Raw genomic sequence first — 14,781 nt, forward strand, 5'->3', positions numbered from 1 at the left:
AGATTGGGAAGAGGGGTTGGGTAACTTAAAGAAGTCTCAAGGTATTGCTTGCATGAGGTAGCATACCTCATGATAAGTTGTAGACCACACTACATACCAAGAGAGTTCTCATCTATATTATTCGTAGACATCTATTTACCACAACAATCCGATGCTGGCACTAAGACCGCACTCAACGAACTGTATAAAGACATAAGTAAACAAGGAAATGCTCATCCAGAAGCGATGCACCTATTGGCAGGGGACTTTAATGCAGGCAAACTTAAATCCATTTCACCTCATTTCTACCAGCATGTCACATGTGCAACCAGAGGAAAAAAACTCTAGACCACCTTTACTCCACACACAGAGATGAACACAAATCTCTCCCTCGCCCTCCATAGGGCAAATCTGACCATGAGTCTATCCTCTTGATTCCTGCTTACAAGCAAAAACAAAAGCAGGAAGTACCAGAAGTGGTCAGATGACATGAATGCTACACTACAGGACTGTTTTGCTAGCACAGACTGGAATATGTTTCAGGATTCATCCAATGGCATTGAGTATACCACCTCAGTCACCGGCTTCATCAATAAGTGCATCGACGACGTCGTCCCTACAGTGACTGAACGTACATATCCCAACCAGAAGCCATGGATTACAGGTAACATACGCACCGAGCTAAAGGCAGGAGCTGCCGCTTTCAATGAGCAGGACATTAATCCGAACGCTTATAAGAATTCACGCTATGCCGTCAGACAAACCATCAAACAGGCAAAGCGTCAATACAGGACTAAGATTAAAATCCTACTACACCGGCTCTGACGCTCGTAGGATGTGGCAGGGCTTGAAAACTACTACGAACTACAAAGGGAAACCTCACCTACCAGACAAGCTAAATGCCTTTTGTGCTCTCTTCGAGGCAAGCAACACTGAAGCATGCATGAGAGCACCAGCTGTTCCAGACGACTGTGTGATAATGCTCTCCGTAGCCAATGTGAGCAACATTCCAGGATGTGTACTCAAAGCACGCGTGGACCAACTGGCAAGTGTTTTCACTGACATTTTCAACCTCTCCCAGACCGAGTTTGTAATACCTACATGTTTCAAATGGTGGTCACACCAGATAGGGGCATGGATCAGAAAATCAGTCACTATCTTTTTTAAAGGTATCTGTGACCAACTGTATTGGTATCTGTGACCATCTGTATTCCCAGTGTCATGACGTTTCCCTGTTGGTGAGGTTTATGACCCCCATAAATACCTTTGCCCCTTTTCTCTCTCTACTCTATAGAATGGACTCTTGGAAAGCCCTTTGTTAACCTTTTGCGTGCAGGGGGTGGTATTTTCGTTTTTGGCTAAAAAACGTACCCATTTGAAACTGCCTATTTCTCAGCCCCAGAAACTAGAATATGCATATAATTGTCAGATTAGGATAGAAAACACTCTGAAGTTTCCAAAACTGTCAAAATATTGTCTGTGAGTGTAACAGAACTGATATTGCAGGCGAAAACCTGAGGAAAATCCAATCAGGAAGTTTTGAAACCTCTCTGTTCCTATGCATGCCTATCCTCCATTTAAAGGGATATCAACCAGATTCCTTTTTATATGGCTTCCCTAAGGTGTCACCAGTCTTTAGACATAGTTTCAGGCTTTTATTTTGAAAAATGAGCGAGAAAGATCACATTGCGTAAGTGGTAGGTGGGGGCTCTCAGAGTGAGTTTTGCGCAACAGAGTAAAGCGGCCATTGTTTCTCCCTTTCCTATTGAAAAACCTACACTCCCGTTTGATATATTATCGAATATATATTTTAAAAACAACCTGAGGATTGATTATAAAAAACATTTGACATGTTTCTGTGGACATTATGGATATTATTTGGAATTTTTGTCTGCGTTGTCGTGACCGCTCTTTCCTATGGATTTCTGAACATAATGTGACAAACAAACAGAGTTATTTTGGATATAAAATCATCTTTATGGAACAAAAGGAACATTTGTTGTGTAACTGGGAGTCTCGTGAGTGAAAACACCCGAAGATCATCAAAGGTAAACGATTAATTCGATTGCTTTTTTGATTTTCGTGACCAAGCTACCTGATACTAGGTGTACTTAATGTTTTGTCATGCGATCGATAAACTTACACAAACGCTTGGATTGCTTTCGCTGTAAAGCATAATTTCAAAATCTGAGACGACAAGTGGATTAACAAAAGGCTAAGCTGTGTTTTGCAATATTGCACTTGTGATTTCGTGAATATTTGTCATATTTTTGTCATATTATTTGACTGTGGCGCTATGCTATTCAGCGGTTTCTGATGACAATTATATCGCTTAAGGGATGGGTAGCGTCAAGAAGTTAACATATAGAGAGTATGGTAACATCAAAAGGTTGTGAACGGAACAATATTTAGGTAATCCAATCAGTTGAAAGTATCCGTTGGTACTTAACCTCTTAGAGCTCTAGGGGCGCTATTTCATTTTTGGATAAAAAACGTTCCCGTTTTAAGCGCGATATTTTGTCACGAGAAGATGCTCGACTATGCATATTCTTGACAGTTTTGGAAAGAAAACACTCTGAAGTTTCAGAATCTGCAAAGATTTTGTCTGTAAGTGCCCCAGAACTCATTCTACAGGCGAAACCAAGATGATGCATCACCCAGGAATTAGCAGAATTTCTGAAGCTCTGTTTTCCATTCTCTCCTTATATGGCTGTGATTGCGCAAGGAATGAGCCTACACTTTCTGTCGTTCGCCCAAGGTCTTAGCAGCATTGTGACGTATTTGTAGGCATATCATTGGAAGATTGGCCATAAGAGACTACATTTTCCAGAGGTCCGCCCGGTGTCCTTTGTCTAAATTTGTGCGTAATCTTCAGGTGCAGGCATTTTCTCCTGGGATTCAGGAGAGAAAGCATGTTTCCAAGAACGATGTATCAATGAAGAGATATGTGAAAAACACCTTGAGGATTGATTCTAAACAACGTTTGCCATGTTTTCAGTCGATATTATGGAGTTAATTTGGAAAAAAGTTTGCGTTTTGAGGACTGAATTTATGGATTTTTTTTGGTAGCCAAATGTGATGTATAAAACGGAGCTATTTCTAATACACAAGGAATCTTTTTGGAAAAACTGAGCATCTGCTATCTAACTGAGAGTATCCTCATTGAAAACATCAGAAGTTCTTCAAAGGTAAATGATTTTATTTGAAGGCTTTTATGTTTTTGTTAATGTTGCGTGCTGGATGCTAACGCTAATGCTAACGCTAAATGCTAACGCGAAATGCTAACTCTAGCTAGCTACTTTTACACAAATGATTGTTTTCCTATGGTTGAGAAGCATATTTTGAAAATCTGAGATGACAGTGTTGTTTACAAAAGGCTAAGCTTGAGAGATGGCATATTTATTTCATTTCATTTGCGATTTTCATAAATAGTTAACGTTGTGTTATGCTAATGAGCTTGCTGATAGATTTACACAATCCTGGATACAGGGGTTTTTTCATAGCTAAACGTGACGCAGAAAACGGAGCGATTTGTCCTAAACAAATAATCTTTCAGGAAAAACTGAACATTTGCTATCTGAGAGTCTCCTCATTGAAAACATCTGAAGTTCTTCAAAGGTAAATGATTTTTTTGAATGCTTTTCTGTTTTTTTGTGTAAATGTTGCCAGCTGAATGCTAATGCTAAATGCTACGTTAGCCATCAATACTGTTACACAAATGCTTGTTTTGCAATGGTTGAGAAGCATATTTTGAAAATCTGAGATGACAGTGTTGTTAACAAAAGGCTAAGCTTGAGAGCTAGCATATTTATTTCATTTCATTTGCGATTTTCATGAATAGTTAACGTTGCGTTATGGTAATGAGCTTGAGTCTGTATTCACGAACCCGGATCCGGGATGGGGAGATCAGAAAGGTTAAAGAATATGTCAGATCAGTTGTCGTCTGAGACATTATTGCTGATGATAGGACAACATAAATTGTGTCTTGGAAAGTCTACACATTCTAGTTATCATATTCACATGGAATTGTTGTGCAATTTAAATGTTTAAATATGAAACTATTTGTGAAAAGATTAAATGTAATTTTAGTTTTAAGAATGAGAAAACTGTTTGCATATGTAGAATATGCTCCAGGAGACAGGCCAGTACATCAGGAGACATGGAGGAGGCCGTAGGAGGGCAACAACCCAGCAGCAGGACCGCTACCTCCGCCTTTGTGCAAGGAGGAGCAGGAGGAGCACTGCCAGAGCCCTGCAAAATGACCTCCAGCAGGCCACAAATGTGCATGTGTCTGCTCAAACGGTCAGAAACAGACTCCATGAGTGTGGTATGAGGGCCCGACGTCCACAGGTGGGGGTTGTGCTTACAGCCCAACACCGTGCAGAACGTTTGGCATTTGCCAGAGAACACCAAGATTGGCAAATTTGCCACTGGCGCCCTGTGCTCTTCACAGATGAAAGCAGATTCACACTGAGCACATGTGACAGACGTGACAGAGTCTGGTGACGCTGTGGAGAACGTTCCGCTGCCTGTAACATCCTCCAGCATGACCGGTTTGGCGGTGGGTCAGTCATGGTGTGGGGTGGCCATGTGCTCACCAGAGGTAGCCTGAATGCCATTAGGTACCGAGATGAGATCCTCAGACCCCTTGTGAGACCATATGCTGGTGCGGTTGGCCCTGGGTTCCTCCTAATGCAAGACGATGCTAGACCTCATGTGGCTGGAGTGTGTCAGCAGTTCGTGCAAGAGGAAGGCATTGATGCTATGGACTGGCCCGCCCGTTCCCTAGACCTGAATCCAATTGAGCACATCTGGGACATCATGTCTCGCTCCATCCACCAACGCCCTGTTGCACCACAGACTGTCCAGGAGTTGGCGGATGCTTTAGTTCAGGTCTGGGAGGAGATTCCTCAGGAGACCATCCGCCACCTCATCAGGAGCATGCCCAGGCATTGTAGGGAGGTCATACAGGCACGTGGAGGCCACACACACTACTGAGCCTCATTTTGACTTGTTTTAAGGACATTACATCAAAGTTGGATCAGCCTGTAGTGTGGTTTTCCACTTTAATTTTGAGTGTGACTCCAAATCCAGACCTCCATGGGTTGATAAATTTGATTTCCATTGATAATTTTTGTGTGATTTTGTTGTCAGCACATTCAACTATGTAAAGAAACAAGTATTTAATATGAATATTTCATTAATTCATATCTAGGATGTGTTATTTTAGTGTTCCCTTTATTTTTTTGAGCAGTGTATATTAGGCCAGTCTACCAATACCAAGTTTTCATAGACAAATGTGAGTATAAAGGCACGGAGACACCGGTAGTGTCTGTCGGCCGAGAGTACTTAACACCTCTGAACAGAGAACCAGCCGTAATGTACAAACAGAGTGTAAAGTGATTCTACATGTAGAATCTCGCGAAAATGTTGGCAGACACCCATCTGCGGCTGGTCACTAAAACACACATTCGATGCGGTGTATGCACTCCCTATGTGCTGTGGAATAAATCAAGATACCTTTTTGGTATATTGAAGATAATAGACATGCAAATTATGATAAAAGCTCATCATAAGTGACTAATTACACAAAATACCACTTGTAAAGGTCGTGAACAACCCGGTATTCTTTGTGTTGTCCTACATGGTCACATCCATAACAAATAGCTTGGATGAACTCTTGACTCAGTTGAACCAGATGTTGCTGAGCAGAAAAGTTTCTACGCCACTGAAAGTAGCGCAGATATGCCTCATCATCCTTGTCCAACTTGAGGAGGAATTCCGCCAGGGCTTTTGCATCGGGAAAGTCATTAATATGGATGAAGGAATCTCCTGGGACAAAGTCTTCATAGTTCTGTCTCGGTGGGCCCAATACTACTGGCACTGTTCCTGCTGCAAGTGGTCCGTTTAGCTTCTCTGTGATGTAGTCTTTGTGGACCGAGTTCTCAAAGGAGAGGTAGAACTTACAGCTGGAGAGTGTTGAGTAGTAGTCCTCATATTTCAAGAATCTAGCAAAGGCCTTGCCAAAGAGTTCCACTTTAATATGTTTGGCAAGTTCTCCGTAATAGTTATTCCGTACCCCTGTTCCAGTTGCAGGGTTTTTATTACTCACAATCCAGCAAACTAATTTATCCTTCTTTGGCAACACAAAGTCTTCACCCTGGCTTTTCCTTGCAGTCAAACGCCAACGAACAGGGATGTCTGCGTCTTCCCTATAACTCAAGGTCAAATTGAAAAGGTTATCTAGACCAGGTATCCTAATTGTGTTTGTAGGTGATTCTACGTGATACCAAATCCACTTCTGGAATGGTGGTCGAGGTGATGGAGGCAAGTTGGATAAATCGCGTTTGATGGATTTGTGAAAGATGAGCACACCATCTGCCTTGTTGTACAGAGACCTGTCATCTGTCAGGTGGCAGCCATCAATGTTGAAGAAAGTGGCACAATCGCTAAAATCAAACCTGCGGTTTTCAGGCCAGAACCACAACAGCATGATGGGCTTTTCTGGCTCTGGCTGCTTAGACAAGGACCTGTTCTCAGGTCGCTTTGAGTAAGGACCTGGCAAAGCAGGCTCGGGGGGGCAGATCTGAGATGGAACTGATTTATGGTACATTAAAAACAGCATCAGAAATTCTCCTAGACCAAGAATCGAGAACAGGATGACACGTTCCAATCCAGAAGACATTTTTGGTCCTGCAAAAAACAGAGAAGTTATTATTTTAAGTCAGATCAATCTTGTTTTATGTATTAACAACCTGTTTTGTGTACAGGAAGTATGAGAACATAGCAAATGCAACAAAGGCAGAAAGCCCAGAACTGTAAACCACATCCTTTTACACATCAGCGAAGTTGAACCAACTAGTCAGACTAGCTTCAAAAGTACCTATTCTGCTTTTATCCATAATTTCCCTCTGTATCAGAAAGACAACCACCTATGAACCCAATAACTGGGGTGTAAACCTCCTCCTTCCAATAAGGAAATGTGCTCATGGCTCACTCTTTCACTACATACCCACCACCTCAGTTTTGTGTCCAAGTTAATTGTTAACTTTTGTTCTCAGTACAACACAAGTTAATGGGATTTTTACAATGGTGGGTGAGGTGTGCTTTAATGTTTACAATTTTGCTTAACTAATAGTACTAACCTGCAGTTCTACTTTGTGTTGCCTTATGCTGTGCTCTTTTGGGTAAAAACATTAAACCAGACTCGACCTGAGGGTTAGCCAATACAGTAAACGACCATACGTGTTTTGGATTATTTTACTTTCACTCAAAACTGCACTCACTCTGACATGAACCTCAAAGAGGATCCTCTCCCTTCCTGTTTACAACAGACATATGAAACTAAGAAACCATGTTTGCATAGCAAACCTTGGTCTAAGTTTAAGTCTGTAGTTTAATGAGTTATATAATTAAAGAGAGAAAGATAACGACTCACCAGTCAACAGGTTGTTCTTGTCACAGAGTATTCAGAGTTGCTTGGTGATTATTCTTGCTTTGCGGGTTAATTCAAACACACTCCCAGTGAGAACTGTGCAGCTGTATGAGTTTTGTAACTGTCACTTTGGTAGTAATCTGTTCAAGTAAATACATTTGAAACACTGAGAAGCTGTATCAAATTATCTTCAAAAGATATAGCTATTGTTTAAGTTTGAAAAGGAAGAAACCTCCGACAGACCCTCTTACAGAAACAGGAAGCCTTCTCATTACGCTTCAAAGGAAATTAGGGGAGGGGCAAGGTCTTAGCCACAACCAATGAGCATTCATTTTGCCCTTACCTGACCTGGAAGAACCTTCAATCTCTAAGCATATGGAGAATGACTGCCAAGAAGATCTACAAACACATCTGATATCACCTAATAGCTGGTAAGCACAAAACCTTTGTGAAATGAATTTGAATACCTGTGTAAAGCCTGAAATCCAGACCTGTTTTAAGCTAACATTCCACACTTGGTACTCGGTGTCGTATGCCAAGTACGCTCTTGGCATATGTGCAAACACTTCCGAAACTAGTAAAATATGGTGTTGCATGTGAATGTTTATCCATTTAAGCTTGGAAAAGAGACACTTTCAGCTAGATTTTTTTTTTAAATCCTTAAACCCATACTTGGACCACACCAGCAAATTATGTATATTGATAAGGGAAAAAAACTAATTAATACATTTTGGAATTAGGCTGTAATGTAACAAAATGTGGAAAATGTGAAGGGGTCTAAATACTTTCCGAATGCACTGTAGCCCTGTTCTTGTGTTATTTATTTCACACATAATTTTTTTGGACCACACAGCTGCTTGCAGTAGTGTAGGTTTGTTTTCTGCCAGTCATAAGAAGTGTATGCAAACAAACCTAGGCTACTGCAGATAGCTAGCGGTTTATTCTGGTATATTTTACATTGTGTTTCAGATGTGTCTGATATAGTTGAGATGAAATAGGTAGCAGGTCTGAATTGATTTGGCGTAGGCTACTAGCTAGCAGCTAGCCAACTAGCTGGCTAAGCCTATATGTCGGGCTAGTAGGTCTATCTGATAGATTTTTTACATGTCAGAATGATCTTATTGAAGAAGAACATTAAACAACCTAGCTGAACCTATACAGGTAAGTCAAACAAAGACAGTATGTCAGTAGTCGGTATGCCAAACACACACTAGTTTGCAATTTCATCAACTGGTACCCTGGCATTTTCTGTTAGGGCTGAAAAACAGAGTAGTAAAAGAGAGTAGTAAAAGTGCACAGTGATGAGGTTGACGCTTCTTTCAATAAATATCGAGGGTCTTATTCTGGTGACATGATGATTGATAAAAAATAATCTTGCACTTTTGTCCGTAATAATCTCATCATGTATTATGCTATAGCTGCACTGTATCTTCAAGCTGTTGGCTAGAGCGCACATGCCAATATCAGAGTGGCACATCCGCAATGCCTACACAACATTTTAAGTGACAAAAAAAACATCAGTACTCTATGTATTTAAGAACAGACTTGTATCTGCAACAAGTCAATTTGATGGAAACACAACTCTGATAGGAAAATGCTTCACGGTTTCCTTTAGCTGGTAAATCTCTCAGCCTTGCATTCACCTGCTCCTGCTGCTGAGGAGGTTATATTTTATTAATACAATTGCTCCAGAAAGAGATTTTGTTTAACAAGTAATAGAATAAATCTAAAAAAAAAGATATGTCAAATGTATTGGCACCCTGGCAGAGGCAACCAGGTTTCGGGCTAAAATGTCCTGGTACTTGGTAAAGCTCATGATGCTGTTGACCTTAACAAGGGCCACAGGACCAGGTTATGGGACTATTTTGCTTACCATCAAATATGCAACCACCATATGTTACCGTAGGCATGAGTTACTTTTCTGCACATGCTTCTGTTTTTCGACGCCAAACCCACCACTGGTGTGCGTGGCCAAAAGCTCATGTCACCTGACAATAGCACCGCCTAGAGTTTAATAGACAGCATTGGCACTTGGATTGGAATGCTATGACCACAAAATCAACATTTTGCAATGGTCAGCTCTGTCACCAGACTTAAACCTTTTTTATAAATAACCTTTATGTAACCCAGAAAAGACCATTGAGGTTAGAAACCTCTTTTGCAGGTGGACAATAGCAATTAGGTGGTACCATGTAGCCTCGCCAACTCAGTGGTTAGAGGGTTCACCTTGAGATTGAAAGGTCGGGGAGTTTGTTCCCCAGCCGAGTCATACCAAAGACTAAAAAATGGTACCTGATGCATCTCTGCTCGGCACTCAGCATCAAGGAGATGGATTGGAGGTAAGGCCATGCGATAGCCTACTGTCTTGTCCAGGGCGTGTACTTGTACATCAAGCTGCCACGCTACAGAAACAGGAGATGGGCTCCTGCTCCTATGAGCCTTTCTGGCCAAGGCTACTTAAGGGAGAGTGGGGTAAGTTTAGATAAAACATTTTACATGTAACATCACTCCTTCGAGGGACATATTGTATTCTTTCTAACAAATATATCTACATACATTTCAGGATGTTGTGTATCCCTGGAAATAATCCGAATTCATGTAAACATTGCTTTTTTGAGAACATAGCTTGTCCAAAAAAAAGTGTTCTCTTGGCACAAGTTGAGCCGAGGGACAGGGTAAGTCGAGCCGCCTACTAATTTCTGTACTGAATTAAACATTACCGCTATCTTTTTAAAACCATGTCTATCTTTATTTTCCAAACACCATTCCTCACAATCACTTTTTAGTGTTTTAATCGTTGCATCTTTTAACACAGGCTTAATGCCTAACAAACACTTACCCCAAGGAGAACATTATTACTATGTTAGCCCACACAGGTACAAGGATGCACTTCATGTTAGGTTTACAACCTCATGTTGAAGCTAGAGACACCAATTGATGTATAGAACAATCTTAAAATAATCTATTTTGGTTTAGATACTGGAACCTCTAACACAAGAAATGAATTTGACTTGGTGAAAACCAGTTTTTTATACTTAACCACTTTTTCCATTTGGTTTCTTCTATTACAGACTCCATGAAATTATGACATCTTCCTAACTATTTGGTCAAATTATTCATTTTGTGTATGGTAGCCTAAAAACAAGGGGTGGCTCAAGTTATGTGGTGCCTTAACTTACCCCACTCTCCCATACTTACTTTATGTGGCCTTGTCTACTGAGGAAACTACTGACAGTGGCAACATTTTATTACAAACAGGGAAACTGTCAATCTAGACCACCAGGTGGCGCCACGTGTACACTTTAAAGACGTGAAGAATCTTTGTTGAAGAATACACCTGTAGAGGTTCATACAACCTTTTGATGGCAACATTGATCAACATTTACTGAAAAAACAGCCATTTTAAATGAGTGCCTTTACATTCGCTAACATCCTTTAGCCCAATCTATAGTCACATTTTCAAAACTCTCAACACAACTATCACAACATCCGTCTGTTGTGGACCATACACCATTAACACAATTTGTTGTTTTCACAGAATATCCAGTCAATTAACACGTTTCTAAAATGCTTACATTTTAGTTACATACAAGCTCACCCAATTCCAAAATGATGGATCTTTCTTGTCTTATTTACAAATGCTTGCACACAGCATGCCAGAAATGAAGACCTAATGTTCAAAACCTTAAATATAGTATAAAGCCTCTACTTCTGTAACAGCAGCTCAAAAGCTATATTGAAATAGCTGAGAAGCATTTTTTTTGAATGAACAGATTGAGAAATAGCTGATTTACTGTAAATTGTGTAAAATAGACCAACCACAGCTGATTCCAATCTCAATCTGAGATATTGAAGGAGGTGTTGAAGTTCTTTCAATTGCATGGACATACACAGTAAAAAGGGGACTCTTTGGACTTATTTTGTTTAATGTGGATACAGAACAACACAGAGGAGCAGAGAGAGAAAAAATTATGTCTGGTCAAGGGAGAGGAGTAGTTGGAACAGGCAGAGGAGTAGTTGGACAAGGGAGAGGAATAGCTGGACCAGGCAGAGGAGTAGTTGGACCAGGCAGAGGAGTAGTTGGACCAGGCAGAGGAGTAGTTGGACCAGGCAGAGGAGTAGTTGGACCAGGCAGAGGAGTAGTTGGACCAGGCAGAGGAGTAGTTGGACCAGGCAGAGGAGTAGTTGGACCAGGCAGAGGAGTAGTTGGACCGGGCAGATGAGTAGCTGGACCGGGCAGAGGAGTAGCTGGACCGGGCAGATGAGTAGCTGGACCGGGCAGAGGAGTAGCTGGACCGGGCAGAGGAGTAGCTGGACCGGGCAGAGGAGTAGCTGGACCGGGCAGAGGAGTAGCTGGACCGGGCAGAGGAGTAGCTGGACCGGGCAGAGGAGTAGCTGGACCGGGCAGAGGAGTAGCTGGACCGGGCAGAGGAGTAGCTGGACCAGGCAGAGGTGTAGCTGGACCAGGCAGAGGTGTAGCTGGACCAGGCAGAGGTGTAGCTGGACCAGGCAGAGGAGTAGCTGGACCAGGCAGAGGAGTAGTTGGATCAGGCAGAGGAGTAGCTGGATCAGGCAGAGGAGTAGCTGGAGCAGGCAGAGGAGTAGCTGGAGCAGGCAGAGGAGTAGCTGGATCAGGCAGAGGAGTAGCTGGATCAGGCAGAGGAGTAGCTGGACCAGGGAGAGGAGTAGCTGGACCAGGGAGAGGAGTAGCTGGACCAGGGAAAGGAATAGCTGGACCAGGCAGAGGAGTAGCTGAACCAGGCAGAGGAGTAGTTGGACCAGGACAATGAAGAAGGAGAGGTAGGGGGAAAGGAGTAAGAATGTGTGGTGGTGTTCAAAGGCGAGTAAGAGCTGTTGTCACTGATGAAATAAGAGCCACCATCATAGACCATGTGATAAACCATGGTCTATCACTGAGAGAGGCTGGTGAAAGAGTCCAGCCTAATCTCAGACGGTCAACCATGGCTTCCATTATCTGTAATTTTCAGCAAACCAACAGGCAAGTAATGCATTTCACAAGGGCTTCTTCTATCATTACTGTTGCTATGTCCCACAGTAACTGTAGGCCACCAGTCCCAATACATATGTAGTATTTTTGTTCCTCTAAAGGACGCGACATCTTCCTCCCTCTCAGGGAAGAGGAAAGCTCCTCAGTGAAGACCAAGAGCATGCCATTGTAGGATTGGTCATTGCTGACAATGCAATAAAACTGAGAAAAAATCAGACCCGAATTGTAGAGGACAACCTGGTACTTCACAACGTGGAAAGCATCAGCCTGACTACCATTGGCTCGGACTCTGACCAAACACAGATTGAATGAAACAGTTGTACACAGTTCTTTTTGAAAGGAACAGTGAGCGGGTCAAGGATCTCCGGGACCAATACGTCCAGGTATGGTCTATCCATTATGTCTTGTTCTACAGTGAGTTTTCCACTATGCTACTCTACATGTAAACATGGGTTACAGTACATTCAGTAGGATATACTGAAAAGCATTTACACATACTGTGTTTGACTTCTTTCAGAGAGTCATGGAGTTGGAAGCTAATCAGACCCCATATTAAATCATTGATGTAGACGAGGCAGGGTTTAACCTGGCAAAAAGACATCGGCGGGGAAGAAACGTAATCGGGAAAAGGGCCACTGTTGACGTGCTGGGTCAGAGAGGAGCAAATATCATAATGTGTGCTGCAATCTGGAGTGCTGGTTTGGTCCTGCAGAAATGCCAGATTGGTTCCTACAATACTGAGCGACTTCTTTTTTTTTTTTTAGATGACCTCCACCAACAACTGGTGCCAGAAGCAGAAAGGGAACAGCTGGGAGGCAACATGAGGACATTTGTGATTGCATGGGACAATGTAGCATTCCACAAGTACTCCCCTTTCCTACCCCCTACTCCCCTTTCCTCCCCCCCTACTTACCTTTCCTTAACCCCATTGAGGAATGTTTTTCTGTCTGGAGGTGGAAAGTGTATGATTATTGGTCACATGACCAAATGTCCCTCCTGGATGCAACCGATGCCAGCTGCAGAGACATCTCAGCTGAAGACTGCCAGGGGTGGATAAGGCAGGCCAAGCGTTTCTATCCAAGGCGCATGGCGAGAGACGACATAAGATGTGACGTGGACGAGAATATGTGGCCAAATGCTGAAGATGGAATAGATTAGAACAGGACGGGCATTTTAGTGTTTGATCCCTTCTGTGCCTTTTTTACTGTAATTGTTTTATTTTTACACATTTGGAACCAAAGGCCATGTAAGTCGGATGTGTTGTTGAACCAAAGGCCATGCATGTTGGGTGTGTTGTTGAACCAAAGGCCATGTATGTTGGATGTGTTGTTGAACCAAAGGCCATGCATGTTAGGTGTGTTGTTGAACCAAAGGCCATGTATGTTGGATGTGTTGTTGAACCAAAGGCCATGTATGTTGGATGTGTTGTTGAACCAAAGGCCATGTATGTTGGAGGTTTTGTTGATCACTGGCAGCAATTTCTTGTTGCTAATAAAGCTTTTACTGCAGCAATTCTGTCACTATTTGTTTCTACTGTACATTCTATAAAGTAAAGATGACTCATTCACCTTTAGATAGCATGTTGCCAAAAATGCACACATTTGACACTTAACCAAAAAAATGTAGAGTGGTTTACAGTAAAAGGAACATTTATAAAAAACAATGGGTTTCGTATTGCCTATTGTAAGCAGGTAGAACTGAGACATGAAAAGTAATGCAGTTTTGTAATGCTATAAACTGTTAGTCAATCATAGCACAACGACTTTCAAAATACTATTTGTTCCTCTTGGATATAAATTTGCTAGTGTTTTGACAGAGTGATTAGATATTGAGTCTGGTTTGCCGTGTTTTAATAGAGTTAGTGTATGTAGAGTCTTTTTTGCATTTTCAAATGTAGAGTTGGTATTTACAGTTGAAGTCAGAAGTTTACATACACCTTAGCCAAATACATTTAAACTCAGTTTTTCACAATTCCTGACATTTAAACCTAGTAAAAATCCCCTGTCTTAGGTCAGTTAGGATCAACACTTTATTTTAAGAATGTGACATATCAGAATAAGAGTAGAGGGAATTATTTATTTCAGCTTTTAGTTCTTTCATCACATTCCCAGTGGGTCAGAAGTTTACATACACTCAATTAGTATTTGGTAGCATTGCCTTTAAATTGTTTAACTTGGGTCAAACGTTTCTGGTAGCCTTCCACAAGCTTCCCACAATAAGTTGGGTGAATTTTGGCCCATTCCTTCTGACAGAGCTGGTGTAACTGAGTCAGACCAGAAGACATTTCTCTAAAAAGTACAATCTTTGTCCCCATGTGCAGTTGCAAACCGAAGTCTGGCTTTTTTATGTCGGTTTTGGA

The 14,781-nt window shown here is 41.8% G+C and overlaps 1 protein-coding gene, 1 long non-coding RNA gene and 1 pseudogene across 2 annotated transcripts; 2 read left to right on the forward strand and 1 right to left on the reverse strand.

Moving 5' to 3' along the window:
• Window positions 1–5,200: 5,200 nt before the first annotated feature.
• On the reverse strand, window positions 5,201–7,689 carry LOC110529796 (4-galactosyl-N-acetylglucosaminide 3-alpha-L-fucosyltransferase 9). The gene is made up of 2 exons (XM_021612332.3): window positions 7,418–7,689; window positions 5,201–6,672 (listed from the first exon to the last, which is right to left on the reverse strand). The coding sequence occupies exon 2, from the start codon at window positions 6,662–6,664 to the stop codon at window positions 5,564–5,566; it is 1,101 nt and encodes a 366-aa protein (XP_021468007.3). The 5' UTR covers window positions 6,665–6,672; window positions 7,418–7,689; the 3' UTR covers window positions 5,201–5,563.
• A 54-nt stretch (window positions 7,690–7,743) lies between these two features.
• Window positions 7,744–13,934, forward strand: LOC118965508 (uncharacterized). Its single transcript, XR_005052855.2, has 2 exons — window positions 7,744–7,845; window positions 13,187–13,934. It is a non-coding gene; the product is annotated as an uncharacterized LOC118965508 (long non-coding RNA).
• Window positions 12,060–13,182, forward strand: LOC149981499 (uncharacterized; annotated as a pseudogene).
• Window positions 13,935–14,781: the final 847 nt, after the last annotated feature.

This window comes from Oncorhynchus mykiss, chromosome 8 (assembly GCF_057628025.1).
Source record: "Oncorhynchus mykiss isolate SJ-2025 chromosome 8, ASM5762802v1, whole genome shotgun sequence".
Taxonomy (NCBI): domain Eukaryota; kingdom Metazoa; phylum Chordata; class Actinopteri; order Salmoniformes; family Salmonidae; genus Oncorhynchus; species Oncorhynchus mykiss.

Bases quoted from the DNA above. Each gene is read 5' to 3' on its own strand.
- LOC110529796 (XM_021612332.3), bottom strand. From the start codon at position 6,664: ATGTCTTCTGGATTGGAACGTGTCATCCTGTTCTCGATTCTTGGTCTA.